Genomic DNA, 27411 nt, shown 5'->3' with positions numbered 1-27411 from the left:
TTCCGTTACATCGAACATCGAACACTACACTAGAAACTTTTGTACAGTAGAGCGATAGATCTCCAAATTTATTGTTACCTAAGTATAAATCATAACAAATACACAAAATAATAACTGAATAACTCAAATAACAGAACATGTATGTACATGCAATATAAATAATAAATGATTAAAATATGGAAACAAATTTTTTTTTTTTGTATACACAACAATTGGGCGATTGCAAGACGTGCACTTGCAATAGAGTGCAACGGCTAGGACGGATAGCGGCCGGCCGACGGGATGCCGGGGTGAAAATTTGGTGAACCAGTGCGTTGGTTCGTGTTCAACGAGTTGTTTTCGCCCTGGTGCCTCGCCGGCCGCCGATGCCGAACAACCTATGCACCCAAAAACGCTGCGGCTTGTTGCGAGGACGTTCTGCGACCGGTCGCAGCGTTAACCGCGGTACACGGTGTCGCAGACGTCCGTTCTGCCGCCACTTACTCAAATTTTACAAATTTTATTGGAAAAATATTTGTAATTTTATGTTATAAAATGGTGAATATAATACATTCAAAAATCTATTTTTCTATAGTAACTGTTTAAAAAAATAAAATAATATTTTGTTATATTTAAACTAAATTTCATATTACACAAAATTGCACTGGGACATTACAAAAAATATAAACAAGAACTTTTTATTTTTCCGACCACGGTTGCGACGACAACCACGGTAACATCCATTGTGATGGTTATTGGTTAATAACTGATACATCATACCGTGTTTTTATCTTCCATTTGTAATTATATGTGTATCTATACTGACTATACTCAGTTTGTAATAATATATTGTTGTAATTTTCAATAAACTACGATGCCCGGAGAAGTAATGGTAAAACAGTTCCTCTTCATGTCGGTGGTTCATAAAGGAAAAGGTAAAAATAAAATTCATTCACTTATATATTTATCATATTATTATGACGTATAATAAGCTATTCTTATAATATTATTAAATGTAATATAAAAAGATTCATAGTAGTATGGTAAGAAGTTAATCAATAATTAAGTGTGATCATAGTTTTACTATTGAAATATTTAATTGCTTTTTTATAGCATAATACATATTAATTGTATACAGTTAAAAGTTAAAAATATATATATTATGGTTGTACGGCGTTTTCAGTGGTCAATTTACTTCAAAATTGTCGTTTTCATTGTATTTTATTTTGTCTTAGCCCTTAGGGCTTAGGTATAATAAATAATAATAGTTATTATACTTTGATAAATTAAATTTTACCATTATTTTAAATTATAAAAAAATAAATATGTTTAATTTTTAATTTAATTTGATCTGAGTATAATAATGCTTAAATTAGAACTTAACAAGGAGTTTTTTCTTTATAAAATAATAATTTAAAACTATTAATATCTATTTAATTTATTTTTCTAATAGTAACAAATACTATATGTCAGAGGTTCCCTAACTGTGGGTCGCGATTATACTTTTGGTGTGTTGCGCTATATTTTTATATTAAATATATATATATATATATATATATTGTTGTAAGCAACTGTTTCACTAAAAAATAGATAATTCAATGATACTGTGGGTCGTCAAATTTTAAAAAATTCCCATAATGGGTCGTACAATAAAAAGTTTGGGAATCTCTGCTATATGTATACCAGTAGTAACTTAAAATGCATTATGCAATCGATATATTTCATAATTTTTTATTTAGATAAAAAAAATGATATTCGAAAATATTAATGTAAGATATTGCAATAATAGAATGTTTAAAAAATTTTAATAAATTGAAAATATGTCTATTATATAACCAGAAATAAAAGTTGGAATTTTATTATTTAAAATTAGTTTATACCACACAAACATTCTGCAGATATACTTATATATTATAGGTAACGACAAGAATTTATTGATATGGGTCCTACTGTAATTTTACTTTAATAAATGGCCATAGTGTTTTTGTTCTGTCGATCTTATAATCTTTGGTTCCCATGTGAGTTAGGTCCGCTTCTTTTAACTTTTTACTAATTTATACTGCAATATGCAGTAGGTTATTAAATTGTATTATAAATAATTATCTTAATATTTGTGTAACTAGTATTAAGTTCATATAATGCATATAGTATACACAAAAGCAGTTTAGTTACAGAAACATTAACTAAAATAAATTATCATAATTTTTAAAAAGTTACAATATATAGGTGACTTGACACTCCTACCATCCCCCATACGCCACTGGGCCCAGTATAATGGAGCAAACATAATATAATTTCTGACCATCCTACTATTTAATAAAATATATGATGACATACACGTATCATCAAGTTAGGTTGCTTATACACTAGAATTAAAGGGAGACTCAAAACTCTGTACATTTTGTTAATATTACTAATAAGTAATATTATATTGTGTTATACAGTTATGAAGTAATACTAGAATGAATATTAGAAACAATTTGATAAGTTTAATTTTATTAATTTCTAAAATATGTGATAGTGTGATACGTTGAAAAGCTTAATTCATATGAATGATCAGCAATCCTAAAAAATGCATTTAAATCAACAATAAAACAACTGAAAAGGAAGTTCATTGTTTATGCTATCTAAAATCATTTATTTATCTTAGATTTTTATGAAACAAATGTTAATTTTTTTTTTGCATTTCAGTAAACCAAAAAATATTATATTATTTTAAATTTAACTTACAGTTTATGTTATTTTATATGCATAATATTATACAACATTTATTAATATTATTAAAAATTCATATTATAGTATATTACTTATACTACTAAAATATAAAGATATATAACTAGAAACAAGTTATTGGTAAGGACCAAGGCTGGGGTTTTATAGCATTTGCTAATTATTATTATATACAGATAAACATATAGTAAAGTGAGCTATAAATTTGTTTTATGCACCAAGGACTCCGAGTATGAAATTTTATTTAGCTATTTTTTGCATATTTGAAGTATTTTAGATTGAAAGTGCTTTAAGATTTTGGTGCTATTTATAGCTAAAATTCATATAATAATACTTTATTTTGTATTTTTCATAAATCATAAATCTCGTTTATATAGAATGAAAAATATTATTTATAAATACCAAAATATCTACATAAAATGTCCACATTTTCATTTCTTATCAAACGATATTGGTAATACCCATCGATTATTATAAATGTATGACTTCTAAATTCGGTTTTTAAATAGTTGTGTACGAAAAATGTTTATAAAAAAGGTCATTTTTTTTCTTACAAATGTATTAATTCATAATTCATAAGATTGTATAAATATTAATTCAAAAGATAAAATAACTGTTGGTAAAATATAAAAAAACTATAACAATAATTCTGATTTACATTTTTCTGTTGCTATTTTTGATATTTTAGGGCATATTATATCTCATATTTCAGTACTTTTCAGTGCTATAAAATCCGAACCCTATCATTACAATGACAAGCTCGGCAATATACCCGAACTAGTGATGGATGTGAAGATGGGTGAGGTATAGAGTTCTCCTTATCTCACTTTCTTTAATTTTTCAATTTGTATATTGGTTTATAACAAATTTATTTAGTACAAGTGTTTTCTTGATGTTTCCTCATTGTTTAACTTATCCTTAAGTTCTTTGTAGGATATATCTTTCGCATTCTTCATTATTTGACTAATGAAACTTGTTCTGAGTCTTCCTTTTGAATTATTTATTTTATTTCTTCTATCCTTCCTTCAGTTATAAAACTGTATAATTCGTCACTTTATTAAAAGTGTTCCTTATCATTTTTTTTTTTAAAGTATCTATTGATGTTCTTTTTTTAATTGTTTTTCTTTGAATCTAACTTCTTTCTTACAGATTTCTCAAACACCAAATTTCTAGATCCTCCTACATATCATTTTTTTTTTTTATTGTTCATACTTCATATTATACCACTTTCCAGACATACATTTTTATTAGCTTGCTTTTAGTAATTATTATTATTATTATTTTTTTTGAGATCAATCAATTCTTTTTTTTTTGAGGAAATTATTTTTTGCGTGTTTTAATCTGCTTTTGGTTTTCTTTGTTGATGTCTTACAATCTGTTTTAATGTTGCCCACGTACTTGAAATGTTTAACTATTTAATACTTATGATTAAATTACATAATTATATATATCCCTATAATTAGGGTACAGTTGAATAATATTATGGTAATTACATAGGTATATAACGATAATAGTTTACTAAAAATATTTAAATGGTATAAAAAAATCAAATATATAACCAATGGGAGAATTTCTTAATGATGTTATTATGTTATCAATGTTATTATAAATTCCATACTAAATAAATTGTATAATATTTTACTGTTACAATTAAAAATGATTTAGTTTTTAAAAAAGCCGGTTGAATATAACAACAGTACTCTCTTTGTCCTCAATATAATGATGTGATGTTAAATTCTAAATTAATTGATAAAGATCACGGCGTTCTAAAAACGATTCAGTCCTAACTACACTCGGGCTCTGAAAGAATACAGGGGTCACATGCTTTTTATACAGTAATAATATAATTCTACCAAAAAACCGTACGCAGCCAACAGGAAACCAAAAAAAAGAAAAATCACTGTTATACTATATAATTTATATACATAGGCACTTTACTCGGAATCTAAAACAAATTATTTTAACTTTACAATATTATTTATCAGTTATTTTATTTTCCGTTTGAATAGTAGGTAAACTGTTAAAAGTATAGCGGTTATCCATATATTTGAATGTTTGATGAATGAAACGATAGTGTTAATGACGAGAACGTAGCGTAGGTAGGTACTTGTTGTTGTAACTGGTTTATTTGGTTTTGTTTTAAAAAGTTGTGATTCCAGTTATCACGTTTATCGTCCATCTTCCAGGCGTGTATGTAATTTTTATAATATCGGTGAATTCGTTCAACCGCCGTACAATGTAAAGTCTAGATTTTATTATATAATATTATGCATTTTACTAAAATCTGTTCGGTATCACCGCGATGCAGGCGATAAATACAGCACGTCACAACGTGCGTAGTTATTAAAGTCACGATTGCCGTCAATTTCGCGGAGAATTAAATTTGATCGGATATATATATATATATTATTATATAATAACGTCATCGTCGTCAGTCGTCAGACAACATATTATTACAGTTTTCCGGACTATATTTTAATAATATATAGATGATACGCGTAAGCTTACGTTAAGTTTTTGTAGCCCTCGACGGTATTTTTATAGATTATTCGTTTGCGGTTATTGCTTTTCTCCGCGGTATACATTCTTTTGTAATGTACGAAAGCGTAATTTGAACGACAATTCAACTCGGATGCGCTCACTACTGTACGAGAAGTCGTCAAATTTAATAGACCCCGCGGACGACGATAGTGAATTGAAATTTCTTATTTACAAAAAACGCAATATAAAGTACGCTCAACGTCGCGCTTTGCGGTAAACCATTCGACAGATATTTTATAAACGACGACAATACAAAGTGCGAGTATAACTACTGCATGTATCCGGACGGACGGATTGCTCGAAACCGCCGACTGCGATGACCACACACCACGTCGCGGCGTTAAAACAGCGATAAGACGGACACGCCGTACGGCGCGGGCCGTATAGCGGTGACGGTGGACGGTGGTGACCTTTGCGGCGCGGGCATCACGTCGTTTGATGGGTCGCCGTGGTGGACGACGCCGTTCCTCCGCGGCGTGCACACTCGCGGGACGGCGACAATGGTGCGGCCGATAACGGTGACGGCTGGTTGGAAAACATTACACGCACTAAACGCACACGCGGCGAGCGCGAGCACGCACGCACGCACACGTATGTAATAATATAATATATATACATACACACACACACACACACGTACGCGCGCGCGATATCGTATGTGCACGCTAAGAGGTAATACACGACGACGATACAATACGTGTACACACGATTATATGTGTGTGTACGTGTGTGATGCGGCGGAGCGAGGCGCGTGGCCGGCCGGCCGTGTGCGCCGGAACAGTCTGTGCTTGACCACGCGGTCGTATGGTCATCACTCTGCGTACGATGGTTCGTCCGTGGATGGTCGCGCTCCTGATGCTGCTTACGGACCGGGATCGATCGTTCGGGATCAGCCATGGGTCGGCAGCGGCTGCCCACGCCACCGAAGTCGCTGCGGCGCCCGCGACCGCCGACGAAGACGTCGACGCCGCCTCGGTCAATTCCACAGGTAATGCGAGATAATAAGATATTTTATACATTGATTAGACACCTCATCGATGTCTCGCGACATTTTTTATGTCCGTGAAAAATTGTCCCTCGTTAATCGCTAATTTTTATAAAAAAAAAAAAAAATGTACTGCACATATCTATAGGTATCGAAATACCGAGTACTTATAATATAAGAACATAGTATAATATTATAATAGAATTGTTACCAGCTATAAATCCCAACGAATATATATGATTCAGAAATATGCCTATACGAAACAGAAATAAAAGTTCGTTATTGCTACTCGCTATTGTTATTAATTATAGATAAAAAGATATATTTTTATAATTTAGTAAAAAATATTTTAAACCATTATAAATTTAAAATTTAGTGAAAATATTCATCGACTCTTCATAAATATAAATTCAAGTTCCTTTCTATCGAAAAAAAATCTTAAATGGTTTCTTATTATTCATATTTATTTTATATTATGATGATTTTACGACGTACCTATTGCAGGTATTATAATTATAAATTTTTTGTAAGAAATAATAAATTTACAAAAGAATTCTTTATCAAAACACTAATTTTTGATTCGTTTTATTCGATGTTTTTTTTGTAAATCAATTTATCAAAAAATGATTGATACAGGTCTATATTATAATGAATATAACAAAAATAACATTAATATTTTAAATACTTATGTTTGTATACTATAATACGATACAAATTCTATTATTATAGTTGTTTATTTATTGCTGTCAACCATAAATACCATAAATATTGTATCTATTTACATCCTTTGACGTTTTCTTCTAATTTATTATCATTTATTATTATATAGTTGTATCTTGTGAATCATTTAAACTTTGGTAGTTAGAATTTATTACTTAAGTGTTAAAAAACCACGTATTAATTTTTGTGTAATATGTTGATGTATAATTTTGACATTGATAAATCGTGTGTACCAAAATATAATAAATATGGGATTAGAACGAAGATTTTTTTAGAGAACAGAAGTCAGTATAACAGAATTAACTAATTACTAGGTAGAATTACATTTACTGGTATAGGTATAGAAGACGCCGAAGACGTATAAGATTGAGTAAGGTTATCAAAAACATTATAAAATATAAAATATTGTGTTATATTGTGTACATGGCTATTGTTACTGTCATAATAATACATTATAACAATGGAAATGTTTTTTTCATTTGCAACAATAATTCTTTAGACTATAGTTGGTCTTTATTATTATATAGTTTTGATAAATTATCACTAATTGTATTTTGGTGATAATATAGTATCAAGTCAATAATGAATAGTATTATTATAATTTTCCTTTCATTAAACCCACCTTGCAGGGACCTGCATGATTAATACAAACACTGAAACGCAATATATCTGTAAGACACAGTTAATTGTTATACATGTAGATTGATAATGTTGTAATGATATACACTCCATCCACATTATTTACTATATTTTTAACTTATTATAATATAGTAGAATTAAAATTCATCATATATATAAATTATAAATATAATATAAACATTATAAACTATTAAATTATTTATCTATTTCGCGTGGGAATAAAGTTTTACGTGTTTTTTTACCACTATCAATGCATAAGGTTAGTAGAAAGAAATTTTAAATATTAATCGATAATATAAGCAAACAATTGAATGTTACATTAAATTTGAAATCCAATCACCGTGGTAATATGATTTAATATGTTCATGTAATTTACACTTGCTTGGAAATTAGTGATTTCAAATATAGAAATAAATATAAGCTACATATTACATAGCACTTATTAGTAAGTCATTATGTTAATGTCATATAAATATGTGTAATAATATTATGAATATACATACATCGTATTAAATTTCATCTTTAAGATATTTTTTAATAACATCATTTAACTATCACTATAGATTAATGTTTCAAGAAAATTTTTTTGGGATAGTAATTTCCGTATAGGTATATAATTTTTTAGAAAATATAACTTATAAAAATAAGATAATTATAAATTTATGTGGTTGGCTATTAATGTAAGGTTAGGCCAAAACTTGATGCACTGCAAAATGCAAATACGATTTGCAAGCATGTATTTGTTTCTGTAATTATGTAAAAATAATAAAAACATAGGTACCTATCTTGTATTCATGTGCGTGTATACCAAGCATTGTATAATTTTATAGTCGCACACGTTGGGGTAGTCAAGTATAGGAATACGCGTATCGTTGACTTAGATAGTAATTATTGAGATTTCTGTATGTTTAATCGGCACGCTTCTCAAATACTGTTGTGAAGGCATTGCATCAGAAACCGTTGATCCAGCATCGAGGAAATAGCAACGGAAACCCATCGGCCACAGGAAATAAGAAGAAATGGTATAAGAGAAAAAAATATGAAAAAAAAATGTATCGAGCGTGTATAGGTGGATTGAGAAAAAAAATGACCGGCGACATTTTTCTCAAGAAAATATTGCCCGATCGGATCTGGCCGGGCAATTAGTTAATGACCAACACGGTACATGGTCCACTTTAAATAATTAACGTACAGTGAGTGAGGGAATGTTCTATTCCTCCTCTGTCTTACCGTCTTCTTTTGTAATTACACCGCCGCAATTAAAAAACTGATGTCTCCAGACGGCCACACATCGATCTATGCAGGATACAATAATAGGTATTGCTCGGGTTAATAGGTACAACACGCACAACCGTACATTCGTATACACACGCATATATATGCTCGCACTCACAAATGTATAACAATATTAAATCAAATATAATATAACTAAGGAATAACGAGTAAAATTATAGTTGATTTTTCTGATACAATAACGAATATTTTTTGTTCAGATTTTCTAACCTAATCGTTAGGTGCTGTATGAATGAGTTTTATTATTTTTATTTAGGAAATTCAATAACCTATACATTCTTAGCACGAGTCGAAAAGATAGATAATTGTAATTCATAAGCTGAAGTGTGGCTTGAGTGGAGACTGGAGAGATAATCTAGCGACGATTATCTGGCACATGACGTATGAGTATATTTTACTTTAAATTAAATTATATTTAACTTGTTAAAAAAAAAATTGTTAGATAAATATTATATTGGCGATTTATTTATTGAGAAACGCAGTTATATCTATGTCTACCCGAATATAAAATTGGTTACTTGTATAATAGAAAAGTATTTTACAATAAAACCCAACGTATATTTTAAACTGTAATTTGTAATATTTAAATTAACTATATCAATGCATATTCCGAATTACAAATACGGGTTGATACATAAGCAATTTTAAACGGTTTCTATTTTACTAAAATAGGAAAATATATAAATTTAGGTAGCTGAAAATTATATGCGGGTAATATGGCAAAATGTGATCCCGTTAATGGTAACACTTCCGTTGATTTCGTTTTATCGTTTAAGCTTTTAACACCATAATTTTATATTATAACGTCTACACTCTCCACATTTATATATTTTAATATATACAAACGTATACATTATAAAATATAGTGCAGAACATTATTTTTAGTGTACAATGCACAACGTTGATCTATAATTATTTTTCAGAAGGGTTAACCGTTGAAAAAAATAATCTGAATAATTAGGTATACGATATTACGAAGCTTGAAAACAATAAAAGTCTACATAATCCCATCTTAAGTTAGCGTATTATGTGTATTAACTTTCTCACGGTTAACATACGCCGCTTAAGGATGTAATTACGAATTGCAGGAAACCCACACACAGGCGGCAGACTTCCATGAACGCGAAACCCCTTGGAGGCAGACGTGAGCCCAACACGATATTCTCTCACATACACAAACATACACACACACATACACACATATACAACTTATCCGTCACAATGTGTATGTAAAAATACACGGTACTATTTTTGTATGTATATGGTCGTTTTTGATTCTACACACACCGTTAATTTTGGTTTTATAAAATCGAGATACCATCGTCGTATAACTGTACATTAACCCTTTGTGTGTGTGCGTGTGTGTGTTAGTGTACCTACGTCCCGTCTGCTTGGTTTCCGCGGAGTAGTGTGTGTTGTTCACCATAATAAAATACACTGGGTTTGGTTATAGTGGGTTTAATACCTAAAATATACTAGCACTGTAGGAGTTATCATTTTGACAACTTGACCTAAAGCTGTCAGAACATTAAAGCAACATATTATACACAAAATTATATGATATAGGTATATATTGTTGATAAAACGGCGAAGTCTCGAATATAAAATATATTAGATTTTACTGTTTTAGATTATTGATGAGTTAAGATCCGTGTAGGGTTTAAGATAATATGATAATACTATGTGAACACATTCTTGGTAGGCACCTAAATGCTATGTGTATTAATGGTTTTCTTTCATGCGTGATATTATTATAGGTATAATAATATTAGGTTACAATATAACCTAATATTTAGGTATTTTTAATGTGATTTACATTTATATAATATTATATAAATATTTTTAATATTTGTAAGTTGTAAAAGTATATTTTTTTATGGTAGATCTATAGCTATGATATCTTCTAAGCTGAATATAGTAGTTACTAGTTATTGCATATCGCTGTTAATATATAAGTAACTAAACATGCTACTATTTACAACGTTTATAAACTTAATTTTATTAAAATATTTTATCATTTATTAAATAGTATTGTATAATATATTCTAATTAGTAAGGTAGGTATATAATGACGTGTGATGTGTATGTATATATATATCATACATAATATGTATCATTTTAAACTTCTCGTTTGGTAAAAATTAAAATACGCATAATATGTAGCACTTCGCTATGTATACTATTTAGTATTTAAAGGCTTGTTATATTATGTTTATAAACGATGTAACAAGTAGCGTTCACAGCGATTTAATTGTTTTAGAATCGTTTAAATTCATTAAAACTATAATTTAAAGTCTTTTTTAAAACATATAATAATAAAATATGTGCTTATTATATATTATATTAATATTAAAGATATATTTATAATTATTCAATTACTGTATAAATTATAACTTCATTAATACAATATATTTATGTTTTACTTATTTCATTGCATTTTTAACTTGCGCGAAAAATATCACAAAGTCTTAAGGGTGCAGCATTCTCTTTATTATTTTGAGACGTAGGTGGATAATACAGTTAAAGAAAACCGTTAGTTTTTTAATAATTTATAAATTATAGTATCATTATTTAAAATTACATTATTCGTATGTGAATGATTTTAGAATAAAACCAAATTCCCACGAAACAGTTAGAGTTATGAATTAGCCGCCCTCATCTGCAGTTACGCATATGAACATCAATTATAAATCATAGACTCAAATTGCTCTAAAAAATCATCACCTTTTACTAGCACATACAATTACTATTATTCGTGAGTAAATCTTTAATAATATACATTACTAAAATAAAATGTTTAAAAATGCTATATAATTTAATATGAATATATTTATATTATAAAACATCAACATAGATAATATATTTCAATAGATATATGTAATAAACTTAATACAATTACATTTATCTAAAATTATGAATATTATATTCTAAATTTTGTTTTTGACTGATAAGTGTTTTATTTATATTTATTTATTATTAACAATCGTATAAAAGTATATACTACTATTATAGTATATTAAAAATTATAATACACTTTCAAATAATCATTAAACTATACTTAGTTTCTGTTTTGTATTTAAAAATTAAAATACAATATTGTATTATCGATTTTATGTAACTACTCGTATTTGTCAATTTAATTTCACTTTGTTGTAGCTTATGTAGGTAATATATCTTTAATTTAATTATGTTTTATAAAATAATATTTTATCAGGATTTGTAAGTTTCCCTTATTAATTTGTAGATCAATACAAATCGCATTAATTAGGGTAACCAAAAGAGTATAAGACAAGTTTCAATTCATGATATCTTTTTATAATAATCATAAACTTAATTTGAAATTTGAATAGGTTTACTGTAATTTATTAGTATACTTATTGTTTAAGAATATTAAAAAAAATTGATTGTAAACTAAAAAAAAAATTTTATTTTATAATTTATTATAATCAAACCACATAAAATGATTAAATATTTGACATTGAAAATAATAGTCAACCCACATGTGACAAGTTCAATAAAAGTGATTATTATAATGAATACGCGAACAAAAAAAACCTATTTAATCTAGTTAGAAATAAAAAATATTAAAATGAGATTAAGTTTTGTTTATAAATTAAAAAATAAATCGTTATATTTTGTTTTGTATTTAGGTATACGATTTTATTGTATAGATAAAATGCATATTTAAATATATTTAATTTGATCATTTTTAGGGATATTAATAAATTAGTTCCGTTGATGATAATTTTTTTGAAATAAATTATGAATTGCTATATTATACTAACCAATACATTATTAATGTGCTTAAGTAATAATATTATATTTATATTAGCTTGTATCGATATTAGGCATGTATACACATTTTAATATTTTTATACGTTTGTGTGTATTGTGTATTTATAATAATGAGTTAAACACTGGAGACTATTATAGTATGGCAAATGAGGTAATGTGGCGTGTGTATTATGCATGTACCGTTAGTCGGACTCTTCTCTATTTTTTCTTTATTGCCTGCACCTAAAAAATTCAATGATATATAATATTTTCATTAAACGTGACGGCAATGTTAAAGTATTATCATATGCTATAACATTGTAAACAAAATAATTGCTTACAAAGTTTGTTATATTCATCATATCTACAGTTTTTCTTGAAAATTTCAAGATTTGTATAGAAAACTCATAATTCTATATTTTTATTTAATTTGTCAATTGTACAAAACTACAGTGAAAGTTAAACATTTAATTAATCTATATTAGTGAAGAGTTATGTACGGTATTTTTATAACATATTAATTAAAAAATATTTTAGACTTTGAGAAGTATTTTTATTTATAAAATCCTTTTAATTATCAGTTAGTTAATACTTATTACTTTTTAGTTATCGTTTTTTAAATATATTTCATTTGAATAAATAAAATTTATATTTTTGGAAAAATACGCATCACTGCAACGTACTTTTTTTAGTGAAAAACAAATGTTCGATCATGTTTAATATATAATATTAAATATTAATTTATTGTTTTTATATAAAAACGAAAGTACAAGTTTTATTATTACTCAACCATTATGTTCGTTTTTCAATTGAACATCTATTATAGTTTACAAGTAATTTGGATTCAAAACCATATGAGTTGAGGTGTCAGTATGTTTTAAACATACTTAACATAATACTAAAAATAAAAATAAATAATACGCATTATATTATGTTATTTTGCCTCTACATAGTTTTTTTTTTTTTTTATAATTTAGAAATTGCATCAGTTGGCTGTAATTATAAAGGACGAAGTTATGATCCAGGTTCATTAGTTAATACAGACCAACCATGCTTAAAATGTACGTGTGTTACCGGAAGTTTAGTATGCCATTTGCAAGTATGTCCAGAATTACCAGATCCACCACCTCAGGGATGTGTGATTGTCCACAAGAAAAACAAATGTTGTGCTCACCTTCAATGTTTTTATGGTAATATATATATAAGTATTAAACTCTTTTAGAATATAACATGCACATAGATAAATAAATAATAAATATTTCAAGTAAATTGAGGATATATTGTAGTTACATATAATATATTCTATATTTTATTTATTCTTAAAAGAAATATGTTTTTGTAGTTGAAAATAAAGTATTAATGATTTGTTAAGTACAGACATTAAAAGATAAAATGACTAGGTATTACATTTATAGTAATAATCTATAAATATACAGGCAATATATGTATTTCAATTTATTGATAGATTTTAATGTTGAAATAATAGCAAACTATAATTACTTTTAAAATATTTATGTATCTAAGAAAATAAGTTATAGAACTGGAAGAAGTAAAAATTTACAAAAATAATACTAAAGAATTAAAGAATTATTAGTATTCATTAATTTTAATTTATATCACATTTTTAAATAATATTAGTATATTACCTACTTATGATTGTTTAAAATTAATTTAGATTAAATTAAGATTGATAATTTCACTTGGAATATTTTACATTATAGACATGATATAAGTAGGTATGTGAACATCTTATCCGCATGTATTTTATCCTTCTTACAAATTTACAACATAGCAAATTTGCGTTCAACCGAACCAATTTTGTGTTGTTAGTTTTAAATTGTTGTGAATTGACTTATTATCAAATTTAAAGATAGGAATATTAATCATCATTTGTGTTTATTGGCTTTTTATAATATTTTAATGTTTAGACGATTTATGAGCACGTACAATATTACAGTTCAAAAATGTTGACAACTCCTTAAAAAAAAAATTTTAAATATTGTCAAAAGTCTACGTAATACGTACAGTTACATAATATGAAGTGCTTACCTTTAAGTTTGATAATAGGAAAATTGTAGGTAATAAGTACCTATATTGCAGACGAATCGCATAACGAAACGTTCATTTGATTCGATGGAAACCATAACATGAAGGTATAACGTCCTCGTAAATCGTAATTCTAATTCAATATTATAATAATTATAGGTAAAATAATCTTCGGTTCAGCTTTTGAAAACCATTTCTTGAAACTGTTTGATATTTATTATTATATAGTTATTATATTATACCCACATACACACAATATTCATAAAACAAAAATTCAAATTATAGTCACTTGAAATAATATGACATCGCGGGTACACAAATGATTATAAACTTAATGTTTGTATACAATAATATATTATTATATTATACATTATGTACGGGACGGTTGCGTAAAACTGTATTATACGCGTGACTGGTTACCAAAATAATTATAGCATATAATTCATTACCGACGTCCAGACATATTATGTGTAAAATGTATAGAAGGTATGCATGTACTGTGTAATAGCTCAACTATAATAATTGGTTGGTTTCGCCGTACAAAAACTATACAAGACAAACGGACTTTATACAGATTTACAAATGGCGAAGAAAGGCGTTTTAAATGAAAGAATTCTGATCGTATATATGCTAAATAAGTTTAGCACGCAAAATGACAATACAAGTGTTTCAGGTTGATTTATGAATGAGATGTACACGTGGTGATATTTTATCGCCTCTTTTCTTTTGTATATATCTTGAGGTCGACTGCCGCTCATCGCCACTGCCACAGGTCATTCATTCAAGACCAGTTTACCAGTAAAAAGAGTGATGTGCACTTGCCAATATTATATTTTGCCAGTTTTTGAAACTAGTATTTATAATAATAACTCTACAATGTACATGAACATAAATTCAAATTATGTTGAAAATATTGCCATTCATGAAAGAGAAGAATTTTTCAAATAGCTTTACATATAGCAGAAGACTTATTTATTTTTTAATAACATACAATAATACAACAAAAATTGAGACATTATATACTGCATATTGTATAATATGTTTGAGATGCAGTCAACTAAATTGGTTTCGTTGTCTAATGATTTGTATTGAACAAAAATACAAAATCTTACATTGAATTTTATTTTAAATTTAAGTACATTATCAGTAAAACAATTTTTATAAATTGTAACTTAAAACGGGAAAAAAATATATTAATTGAACAAAATACGTTTGACTGCTCATATATTATGATTTATGAATGCTAATATTATTGAAAACGATTAAAGAAACCACCACAAAACACTACAAAACGGATGTTATTTTTCTTCGAAAACATATAGTTATTTTGTATAACGGTTAATTACACTGTGTAATTAAACTTGAGTTTTAATACCATTCCCACCAAAAACAAAATTGTTTTATGAGTCAATGATTAATGGCAAATTGATATAATTTCCTTCCTACTTTAATAGCGTTAGATCCTTAATTGACTTATTACTGTTTTAATATTCAATTAAATGTCGGGTCGAGTCCTATCGCCTAATTTTACTACTTTTTTTTTTTTAAATATTGTTTTTCAAAATTGATATTCAGTTCAAAATGTTCTGATAATTATAGCTACTTACATAAATAAAAATATATGGACATGAAGAGAAGCGTGAATATAGATATCCGACCCAATGGAACAAAAACCGTGGAGCTCTGTCTGCTGTATAGTCGATTTTGACTGTACCTCTTCATAATCATTGAGTAGGTCACTATAATGCAGTGTTCCCAACCTATGTGTTACGAACTCATGGCCCAAACTTGAGTTGCGTATTTTTGTTGATGAGTTACAACATATTATAAGATTTAAATGTAATTGAATAATTAAAAATATTTTTTAAAGGAAAAAACATAATATTTTATTTAAATATCCAGTTTTTTCGATAAAAATAAGCCTTTACGTAAATCATTTTTTAAATTCCAGTAAAAACAATTTATGAGAAATTTAATATTAAATTTTCAATTATTAGGAATAAAAATTAATAATTGTATGAATTTATAATTACAGAATAATTTGCAAATTATCTTAGTTTTGTCAAAATTTGAAATTAAACCTGGTTGGAAATTGAATCATAATTAAGTGTATAACTACATTTGTAGTTTAATCGTACTATGTCAACCACCCATTGGAATTCATAATCCATTTTAGATTTTGAGTGGAGCGATATATGTATTGATTTTAAAATAATATAAGAGCAGTAACAATACCTACTTTAGTATTGAACTTTGAGAATAATCTTTGCTCTCTGGTAAATATTTAGATCTAATAAAGTTAAACAGTTTGGAAAAACTAAATCATTTTAGCGATACCACAGCCCACAGGTAGCAATAAAATCCATTTTAATTTTTATGTTTTAATTCAAAAAGAAAACTACAGAGATTTGATATTTTTACCAAATATTTATATTAGCATTTTGTAGACAAATTATAATTTTCATAGTATATCATAGATTTTTAGATTTCTTTAGATTACCTTTAGATTTTTGAAATTTTAGACTGTTAATTTTATGTTATAAAATTTTTATTTTGTAGTTGAAAATTTTGAAAATTTAATACATGGTTAATCATACATTTTTCTTACCTTAGTTAAAAACTATTGAAAAAATAAAGCCACATTTTTTTTCTTGTTATTTTAAATTATTTATCTTCATTTTTTCTTTCAAAGTTAATTATTATAGTATATCTAAATATTTCGCTAAAATATAATTGTTAACACTGAATAAGTAAAATAACTACAGAATAATTAAATAATGTGGTGAATTGGCTTTTTTGTGATTTCTGTAACATTAATTCTGAGCCAGTATACATGTAAAATAAATATTAGCTTATTATTTGCCACATGAACATTGAACAAGGTTCATTGCTTAACGATGAATAAATATTCACACGCAACTGTATTCGATAAATACAGTACCTAAGTATGATATACTGTATAATATATTATAAAGAGTCACACCCGATTTACAAATCCCGTTAGCTATACCATTAATTTTAAAAATCAGTCGGATATACGTGTATACGTTTTTGAATCTTCTAATCATACGTATTTGCCGTTCAACAAACACTGCAATTTAACATAAGTACATAAATCATAAACACTTTATTTTTACGTAGAAAAATTGAAACCCATATAAATAAACATTTATTTATAAATATATTAGCCCAAATAATTGAAAAATTTTAGTGATCTTTAAAATTGTTAGAGGCATAATTAACTATATTAATACTATAAGCTATGATAATCTAAAGGAAAAAAAGAGAAATCTAAATCTGTTTATTGGATATTTGCAATGACAGTAAGATTAGAGAAAAATAGAAGTTTAATCATTGTTCGATGCATAAAATATAAAAACATTTGGATTTTTATAGACAAAACCATAAGTTATTGTAAGACTTGTGGCATGTTTTTGATGAATACCAGAATACACGAATTTGTTATAATATAAATTGTATAAGAAGTTAAATAATAATTATATTCGATTTTACTTTCCCGGCAAATGATAATAATGGTTAATTACAACTTATAATCAATAAAGATTAAAGTCAACTGCATAAATATGTACCTATTGGCTATTACTTATACTTGTATAGACATCTAGTAATATAATAACTTGGAAAATAAGTTATTAACAGTAGCGTGGACATTTTATACTTTTAATAATCAAATTAATTATTCTGTAAATAAATTATTGATAAAATACAAGTAAAAAAAAAAAAAAAATACAGTTTAATAGAAATTTATAATTATTTAAAATTTTTTTTTTTTAAACATAATTTATTCATTTATTTTTTATTTTATCTATCCAATATTATTTTCAACTGATTTAGTTTTACATTTCAATTTTCATGATTAAATTACATAATTTGTTACAATATAATTTAACATCGACTTATATTTCTTAAATTATATAATAAATTGGTTATAATATTATTTTTATTAACTAAACAATTTTCGAAATAAAATTAAAAGCCTGATTTCCACATTGATTGTAGAAGAATTTGATGCTGTTCATTCCAAACTCTTTTCATTGCAAAATCGGTCTGGACCCGCAAGGATGGACAATTCTGCAATTATGACATTTGATGGTTTACCTAAAGGTATTTACGTGGATAATAAATTGTATTTATTCTGAAACAATAACAAACTCCAATTAGAAAAAAACTTGATTAATTTTCTATTCACAAGGATGTGTGATAAACGGTACAATTTACGCGGAAGGTTCGGCGATGGACAGTTCCAGTCTGTGTGAATATTGTTACTGCATCAAAGGGCATCAACAGTGTGTACGGCCCCAATGTTCTTTAACTATTCCTGGCTGTACAGCTGTACACAAAAAACACACTTGTTGCCCAATTAGATACAAATGTAAGTGTATATGACAAGATATGAATGTTATAAATATATTGTATATATTATATAAATTTAGATACTTGGGTATTTGAAATAGAATTATTTTGGTTGGCAAGTAGAAACGTTTTTATAAAACCGTATATTATGATGTTCTTCATATTTATTAGAAATAAATAAAAGTAATTCAATAGTTTTATTGCACATTCATTTCATACATATCGTATAAGAAACGAGCTTTAAAAAAGGTAATTATTAAATGACCGTTGTTTTTCTAAAGTTTGGTAATATACTATTATTATGTTAAATTTTTCATTTGGTCATCAAATTGTTATAATAATGTTTATTTTGTAAATGACTGATTTTTATTTGAGTATATTTTCATTTTACCATAATTATATTTATTTATTTTACAGGTTCACAAAATGCACAGATAAAAAATACAACAGATACGGCAACCACTGAAATGGCTTCCTCCTTATCCGCCAGACTTAAAGGTATTAGAAAAATATTGTTTGAACGAATAATATATAATCAATCTAGAAACTAAAATTACTAATTAGTAGGATTTTTTTAGCAATAAAATAGTAACGTAATAGATATTTACATAAATATATGAAATTTTTATGAAAAATATTGGAGCTCTCTAGCTATTTCACGTGTAGTTAAATGTATGTACCTATACAATCATGTGAATTTAACTGCAATATATAAATCTGCGAATTTATTTCTCGTACGTATTTTTATTATTATGTGGGAAATTTTATTTTCAATGTATTTCGTATACTCCAGTGATTTTCTACACAGCGGTAATCGATAATCAGTTATTTATTTTGAATTCTGAAATTTTATGATAGTACCTACTGCTTATGAAACGTTTATTTTCAGAATATTAGGTACAGATATTTTTGGTTTTTAGTTTTTATGACAATTGTTAATATATAATAATAACACTACATGTAGGGTAGGTATACACTACATATATTAATATAATATTATAATTTGATATCTACATTTAATAAACATTATGTTTTAAATACACGTGATCACGAGTGAGTAATTCACGTAGAAATCCGAGAGCTCTAAAAAATGTAGTGTTAACTGTCTATACGCGAATATCTGCTGCATTGGTATTAAAGGCAATATAATATAAAATCAAAATAATATACATATACGCATTTTATTGTCTGAATCTGTAAAAATTGATATTTACATTCAATTTATAATAACTGATATGGTAAGACAAAATTAAAATATCGTCCAGTGTATATTTTCGTATAGTTGTAATTAAAATAAACGATTATTTTTGTTATCCCTTTTTCGTACATTGTGTAAACACAGATTGTCGCATAAACGGTCGGCTAATATCACTGGGAGAGCCCGTGATTGGCGTGGCGCGGTCGTCGTGCGAAACTTGTTTCTGCATCAACGGTCAGGTGCGATGTGACAAGGTGATATGTCCGCCAATCCGCGCCCAAATATCGCCCAATTGCGGACCGGTCTACTCGGAAGGGCACTGCTGCCCGACGAGCTACAACTGCACCAGCACGACTAGCAGCAACGGTACGTCTCGACGCCACTGTCGCCGCGCGTTTTTCCGCACAGGGTCACTGACTTCTCCGGCGCACCTATACACCATATTATACAGGATGATTCACTAAGTTTGCTCACCCCCATTTTTTCCTCAAGTAATGCATTTTATAGAATTCTTATTTTCGTAGTATTTAAACACAATTAAAAAAAAATTTTCAATTACTAAAAAAAAATTTGAATAAGAGTGGTTTTTAAATTATTAAAATATTATATAGACAATAATCCTAAAACGGTTCTACAATAATATAAAATAAATAATATATCAGATCTAGTATTTGTTATATACTTGATTCATTTTTATAAATTATAAATGTTGATGGATTTTGGATTTATTTAGATAACTAAAATTTTCAAATTACCACTATGCACCTTATAGTACTTTTGTACTAATGTTAAATAATAAAATAATTCAAAAATAATTCATTCAATTTCGTATTTGATAAGTCAACATTTTCAGAAAAATCATTTATTTGTTAAATAATGTACCTACTAATTTATTGTACTGATTGTACTGTATAAAAGCGGACTTGTTATGTGAAAAACACAATTCGGTATCTACATCACAATGCTTAAGTAGTAAAAAAAAAATCTAAAGAATTTGAAAGTATGGTCTTTAAGTATACTTAAAATTCCAAAAATATTTTGATTTTGAATAACTGCATTATTGGAAAAAAAGGGGGAGCATACTTGGTGAATTACCCTGTATTTTAAATTTTAATTCTAGATACGTGTATGTATATTATACATAATATATATACTTAAAATTATTATTTTAATATGATAAATGATAATATATTATCATCGTTTAAGTCCCGCCGAGTGTTCGCTTTTAATTTCTCTCTATGCTACACATCGTCCGTAACGGAATGATAAAATAAATTGCCGTTATAGATCCATTTTTCATTCTAGAGTCTCACGTCAGTCCAACTGTCACTCCTACGACAACGACTTCTATTGGTGCTGTTGCGACAACGCTGTCGTCCACCGTAACTGTTGATGATGATGTTCTGCTCAGTAGTTCGTCACCGCCTTCGCCACCGCAGACGCCTACGGTGGGCCAGGTAAATAATAATAATGAATTTTATTTTATTAATACCTCTATAGTTTTTTAGTCGACAAAAAATAACTTTACGTATATTATAATTAAATAACGTTTAAGACCGTTATTTAAGTCTCTCATTTTCTTGCTGAAATATTAATAATAAATGAATACATTTTTTGAAAATATCGTTTTGGTATATTTTAATATTGAACTAAATGCTTAAAAGTATAAAAAAATATAATTTATTTACACTAATGGACCATACAATATAGTATATACATTATACTCCCTGTAAATAGTAATTAAGTTTTTGGTGATTACATTAATCGTTAATTTTAACTATTAAATATTAATTTGTAATTTTTGCTGAGGATCAGTTTAATTTATTTATAATGCATTAAATTTGTAAATATAGTATATACTTGTATTAAAATCTGTATTTATGATCAGTTATCAACGTTCTTTGGTAGACTCAAATGAGATTAAATAACATGAATTATTAACATAAATTATGATTTATAATATCCCTATCAAGGCGTATGTAGTATGCAACATGTATTACATTTAAGTGTGTTTAACAGTTGTTATTAGAGATAGATAGTGTACCATCCAGTATCACAGTAGATTCAAAGAATACGACCGATGAAATTACAGAAGAACCCATAGAATCGAGACATGGTAATCCTGCTAGTTTAATGCATGATGACTTTGGTGGATTGAATGTCACTGAAAAATCAAACAACTTTGAAATGGATTATGATGATCCAACATTACCGCCATCTTTACCAAACCTCAAGTAATTAATTATTTTTTATAAATTATAAATTAACTAAACTGATTTTAAAATTATTTTTAAAACATAGGTATAAATTAAATATTTAACGTATTTTTAAACGAATTAAATTAAGTTGGTCAATACATATTTCTTTCCAAACCAAATTTAATAAATAACCCTTACAGATTTTTTTTAAAAATATTGATTTAGATATTAGTTTTATTATTATATTAATAGTTTTTTTTTTAAAACGCCTTCAAGTTCTTACGTATGTTATTCATTTAGCTATATGTTTTTTATCTGGTTATTGTTATTATTATTATTTAGTGCTTTATTATCATTATTATTTTTAATTATTTATTTATTTATATTTTTTTATCATTAGTATTAATCCTATTGCCTTTATATAAATTAAAATGAGTCGATAGTTTTATGCAAAATGAAAATTAATAATTAATAATTTTATTTTTACTCCGAAACTAATATTTTTGAGCTTTTAATAATTTAGCTATAATAATATTAGAACTAATAAACAGTAAATTAGGGACAACGAAATTACATATTACTTTACATAAAATACCATGGAATTTAACAATACTAGTATGAATTAGTTATTAATTTGGTATTGACATTTATTTTTTTTATTTATAAATTATTTGATAAAAATGTTATTCCCGACATGCAGAATCATACCATTCGTTGCAGCGGATGCAGTTGTTGATGAACCTGTTGGGGCTTATGAAAACTATCAGCCGGTGGTAGAACGTGTATACAATGTTTCAGACGTTGAAGAACCTCCTTTGCCCGTTGTTAATAGTTTTTCTCCGCCAATTGAAACTGAGGGTAAGTACACACACCGATATAACTTTCTTTGTGTTATCTAATATTTACTCCAATAACGTAGTCTATCTAATATTAATATTGAAATATTTTCAGTTTTAAGTTAATATATAATACATTTAAATCTAATGTTTAAACTATGTACAATATTTAGGTGGATTCATTCCAAAAGATTCTCCTAATAGTGCGATATATACATCTGACAAATTTCGAAAGACAACGACAACGGAACAACCCATTATTCACCACGACGAACCTATTGTAGGACACCAATCAACAGGATCAGGTAATTTATTAAGTTATTGTTAAATTTATAAAAAAATTATACAATTTTAAACGCGTGTTAGCAAATGTACTAATAATTAATTTTATAAGTCTAAAATTAAAATTGATGACTGATAACAGAAATATCAGTATCGTCCCGGTTTATGATTGGTTAAAACAATTTAGACTGTCTTTTAAATTTTAATAAATTGTAATGAAATCATTTTATTTTTAATTCAAACATAATTTATTATTTCGAAACTAATTGTTATTAAAATAAAAAATAAAAAATCAAACATTAAGAGACTGGGCGTTGATCATTACTACATTAGTGAATTCGTTGTATATCATTAAAATGTGTTTTATTATTAATTTATGATTTAAAATTAATAATTGAATATTTATAGAACATTAAATTAATTGAAATCGCTTTATTCTTTAACCAAAAATAGTCAAAATTAATTTTTTTAAACTAATGTTTAAAAATATTTCTTCATACTTTCGCAGTTTTTCATTATTTTTTTTAATGCATTTTTCTTACTACTCAATGGAGAATAATAAAAAAAGTGTTTCTATAATATTAAAATTTGTCTATAGCCAAACTCGTGTTTAGTTTGAAATACAAAAATACTATTAAATACTTTCAAACAATGTTTAATGTAAAAAAAAAAAAAAATGCTAATGCAAAAAAATAAGACTCACATTAAAACCATAATAATTCAACTATTCAGCTAGAAATCTAAAAAAAAAATATATACATAGAAAACAGTCATATTAATTTAATAGATATTTCAAATAATATTCTATAATAGTTATACATTTTGTGATAACTTTTTAAAGACAATTGTTATTAAATTTAAGAAAATCTTATTAGAATAAGATAATTAATTTTAAAAGTAATGTAACACAACAATAATTTCAGTATTATAAATACTTTATTGTTTTTTTTTTAAATAATTGTCAGTGTGGTGCTTATCCAATGGTAAGAAGTACAAACACGGCGAGTTACTGACCGATCCAAGTGCTTGCAACATATGTATTTGTTTCAACGCCAAAATTGTATGCCAAGAAAATTGTCCAGCCGTAAAAGTAGGCTGCCAACGAATCAATGACCCGAACAATAGCACTTGCTGTGGCCGTATCGTATGCAGTAAGTTTTTAGTCTTTTTTAATGAAGTAAATATACCTACACTTTTATTTCTCATACACATTTATTTCTAATTTTGTTTTACTTGGAATTTTTAGTAGAATTTTATTTTAGCAATTAAATTTTATTGGATTGAAGTTTATGTTATGATGTTGAAATATATTTATTTACTACCTACATTGTTTTGAATATTCAATACAAAAACGTTTAACCATTTTTTTTTTTATCTATTTTAGATGAATATGAAAATGATATTACTACGGAACAGTCGGAACACATGAAGCAGATTGAAGTAACGTCTGAAACAAGTACAACTACAACCACAATGAATGTCAGAGATGCTGTTATTGAACATATTTTTTCTTCTACACCACCAACTGATAAATCGGTTATAACTTTGTCTCCAACTACTTTAAAATCATTCCACGAGTCTACTGAAACGTCTTCGTTAAAACCGATCACAACCACTACTGTTAAGTTGATTGAGAATTTACCTCCAACCACTGAAAAATCAAAAATCATTTCTTCAACTTTAGCAACTATTAAGCGCACAGAAGTTACAACATTTGTACCTAAACCACTCGAAGACGAAGATTATAGTTTTGAAAGTATGTTTTCATTTTTATTCAGTGGCGATACGCCCGAACAATCATCGCCTCCGCCTTCGCTGCCCTCTTCCACAAATTACATGGAACCAGAGACTCGCATTGAGCATCGAACAGATGACGAAATAGATGAGAAAATTCATTTGATTGATAACAAGCATGATGGACAAACCGACTTCGTGTCACACCCTAAACAACAGCATAAACCTATTTTAAATTCAGGTACTGAAATACACTCATCTGCAGAAGATAAACATAATAAAATTGAGCCCCAGGAAGTATACAAGCCTGTAGAATTTAAACCAAATACTGAAATTAAACAACAAGATAACGACAAGCTGAATTCCGAAACTAAATATTTCATCGATAACAAGTCACCACAATCAGGAATCAAGCAACACGTTGACGTTAAATCACACCAAGAAATTAAACCAAATGCCACTTCAACGGGTATTAAACAACAAGCCGAGGTTAAAACACATTTCGATGTTAAAGAAAATGTTCAGGTCACATCACCATTTAATTTAAATCTTTATGATGAAGTTAAACCATTATATCACGACTTTAGTAACCACCAAACTGAAGTCAAATCACATTTCAGCGTGAAAGATAACCCTAAACACAAAATACATACTGATTCAAAGTTTCAATCTGATGACAAAACGTATGCCGACTTTAAGCATCAAAGTGATATCAATACACATTTCGACGTCAAAGAGCAAGTTGCAGTCAAACCATATTTCGACTTTAAACAACAGACAGAAGTTAAGCAGCATTCCAACTATAAGCAACAGGTGGATGTCGGTTTACAATCTGAATTCAAGCAGCAGACCGAAGTAAAATCAAATACTGCGAAAACACCACTGAAAACTAAAGTTGATTCTGAGTTCAATTTATTGGCTTCCTTGCTGAAGATATCTGGTTGTAATATATACGGCCGTATGTACCGAGTGGGAAAAATAATTTCCGAACTATCCAACCCATGTTTAGAGTGTATGTGTACGGAAATCGGAGTACATTGTAATCAATTGAAATGTTGATACAGGCTATATGTAAATCAAAAGAACTATATTGGTCATAAACTCATAAATAATACAAATGCATAAAAGTATTTATGCGATTTTATTAATACCTACCCAATTTTCACCATGCATAATTTGCCACCATTTGGTTAGCAAAAATATAATTGGTTTTTGTATAAAAAAATTTGTAATTGATAAGATTAGAAGATGCATAAATAATTGTTAAGTTTTGTTTTGTATAACAAAATAAAATAAGTTAAATTATTCAAACGTCATAATATGTTTGAAGTTTTGACAGTTTCGGTGTAATAAAGTAAATCGATAGCCTGTAAACATTGTGATCTCTTGTCAGTTAATCAAATATTTATAAATAGATACATTTAAACATTATGTATAAGGACACGTTAAGGATCGTGACATTTTTTATTTTATCATAGATTTAAATTTAAAATATACTATATAATTAGTATACAGTTATACATTTTTTATATTCATACATTTTTAAATATTAACTTTTAAAATCAAATCAAATTAGTTTAATTAATTATGTTAGCCAAATATTTGATATTGTTGACTGTTGAACATGATAATACGTACCTAAGTTATTTTAATGTTTTAGATACACTATTTTTAAAGTATTTAAAAACTATAAATAGTTCTAAATAATTTAGCTTGTATAAATAAATGGCTAATTCTAGAACATGTACGCAATCGTGTATAACAACCGTTAAATATAATACCATACATTAGTCAATGATTACAATATGTTTAAAAAAAAATGTATTATAATAAAAATATTTTAAAATGAATAATTAATAAGAAAAACTTAATTTGTTTAAGCATTTAACGATCAGTGAACAGTTTCGAGTTAAACATTAGCAAGACATTTTTGTAATTGAATATATTTTCGTAAGTACCTAATACGATATGATGTTTAACTTTAAATTTAAATATTTTATTACAAGCTTTATTATTTTATATTTAATTAATATGTGGTAAGTTAATATTATTGATTATTATTATCATTTGAGGAAACTTGAA

General features: G+C 27.1%; 1 protein-coding gene across 4 annotated transcripts; it reads left to right on the top strand.

Annotated features, from left to right (window-relative positions):
- The first annotated feature begins 827 nt into the window (after window positions 1–827).
- On the top strand, window positions 828–27411 carry LOC114121500 (uncharacterized). 4 transcript variants are annotated; one of them, XM_050203548.1, is made up of 13 exons: window positions 6099–6238; window positions 11494–11642; window positions 13639–13851; window positions 18728–18832; window positions 18921–19100; window positions 19499–19579; window positions 20424–20645; window positions 21585–21736; window positions 22299–22513; window positions 23178–23335; window positions 23487–23618; window positions 24561–24746; window positions 24980–27411. In XM_050203548.1, the coding sequence occupies exons 4-13, from the start codon at window positions 18790–18792 to the stop codon at window positions 26386–26388; spliced, it is 2778 nt and encodes a 925-aa protein (XP_050059505.1). In that variant the 5' UTR covers window positions 6099–6238; window positions 11494–11642; window positions 13639–13851; window positions 18728–18789; the 3' UTR covers window positions 26389–27411. The 4 variants fall into 4 exon arrangements, with proteins under 4 accessions (XP_050059504.1, XP_027839681.2, XP_027839682.2 ...); XM_050203547.1 differs by lacking the exons at window positions 6099–6238; window positions 11494–11642 and adding an exon at window positions 828–914; XM_027983880.2 differs by lacking the exon at window positions 11494–11642 and having other exon boundaries at window positions 5979–6238.

Source organism: Aphis gossypii, chromosome 3 (assembly GCF_020184175.1).
Source record: "Aphis gossypii isolate Hap1 chromosome 3, ASM2018417v2, whole genome shotgun sequence".
Lineage (NCBI taxonomy): Eukaryota > Metazoa > Arthropoda > Insecta > Hemiptera > Aphididae > Aphis > Aphis gossypii.
The sequence above is the reverse complement of the archived record's forward strand: the minus strand, read 5'-3'. Positions and strand labels throughout refer to the sequence as shown.

Coding starts and splice junctions, on each gene's coding strand:
- LOC114121500 (XM_027983880.2), top strand. CDS start 6,055: ATGGTCATCACTCTGCGTACGATGGTTCGTCCGTGGATGGTCGCGCTC. Junction 19,580..20,423: donor CTTATCCGCCAGACTTAAAG/GTATTAGAAAAA, acceptor GTGTAAACACAG/ATTGTCGCATAAACGGTCGG. Junction 20,646..21,584: donor CAGCACGACTAGCAGCAACG/GTACGTCTCGAC, acceptor TTTTCATTCTAG/AGTCTCACGTCAGTCCAACT.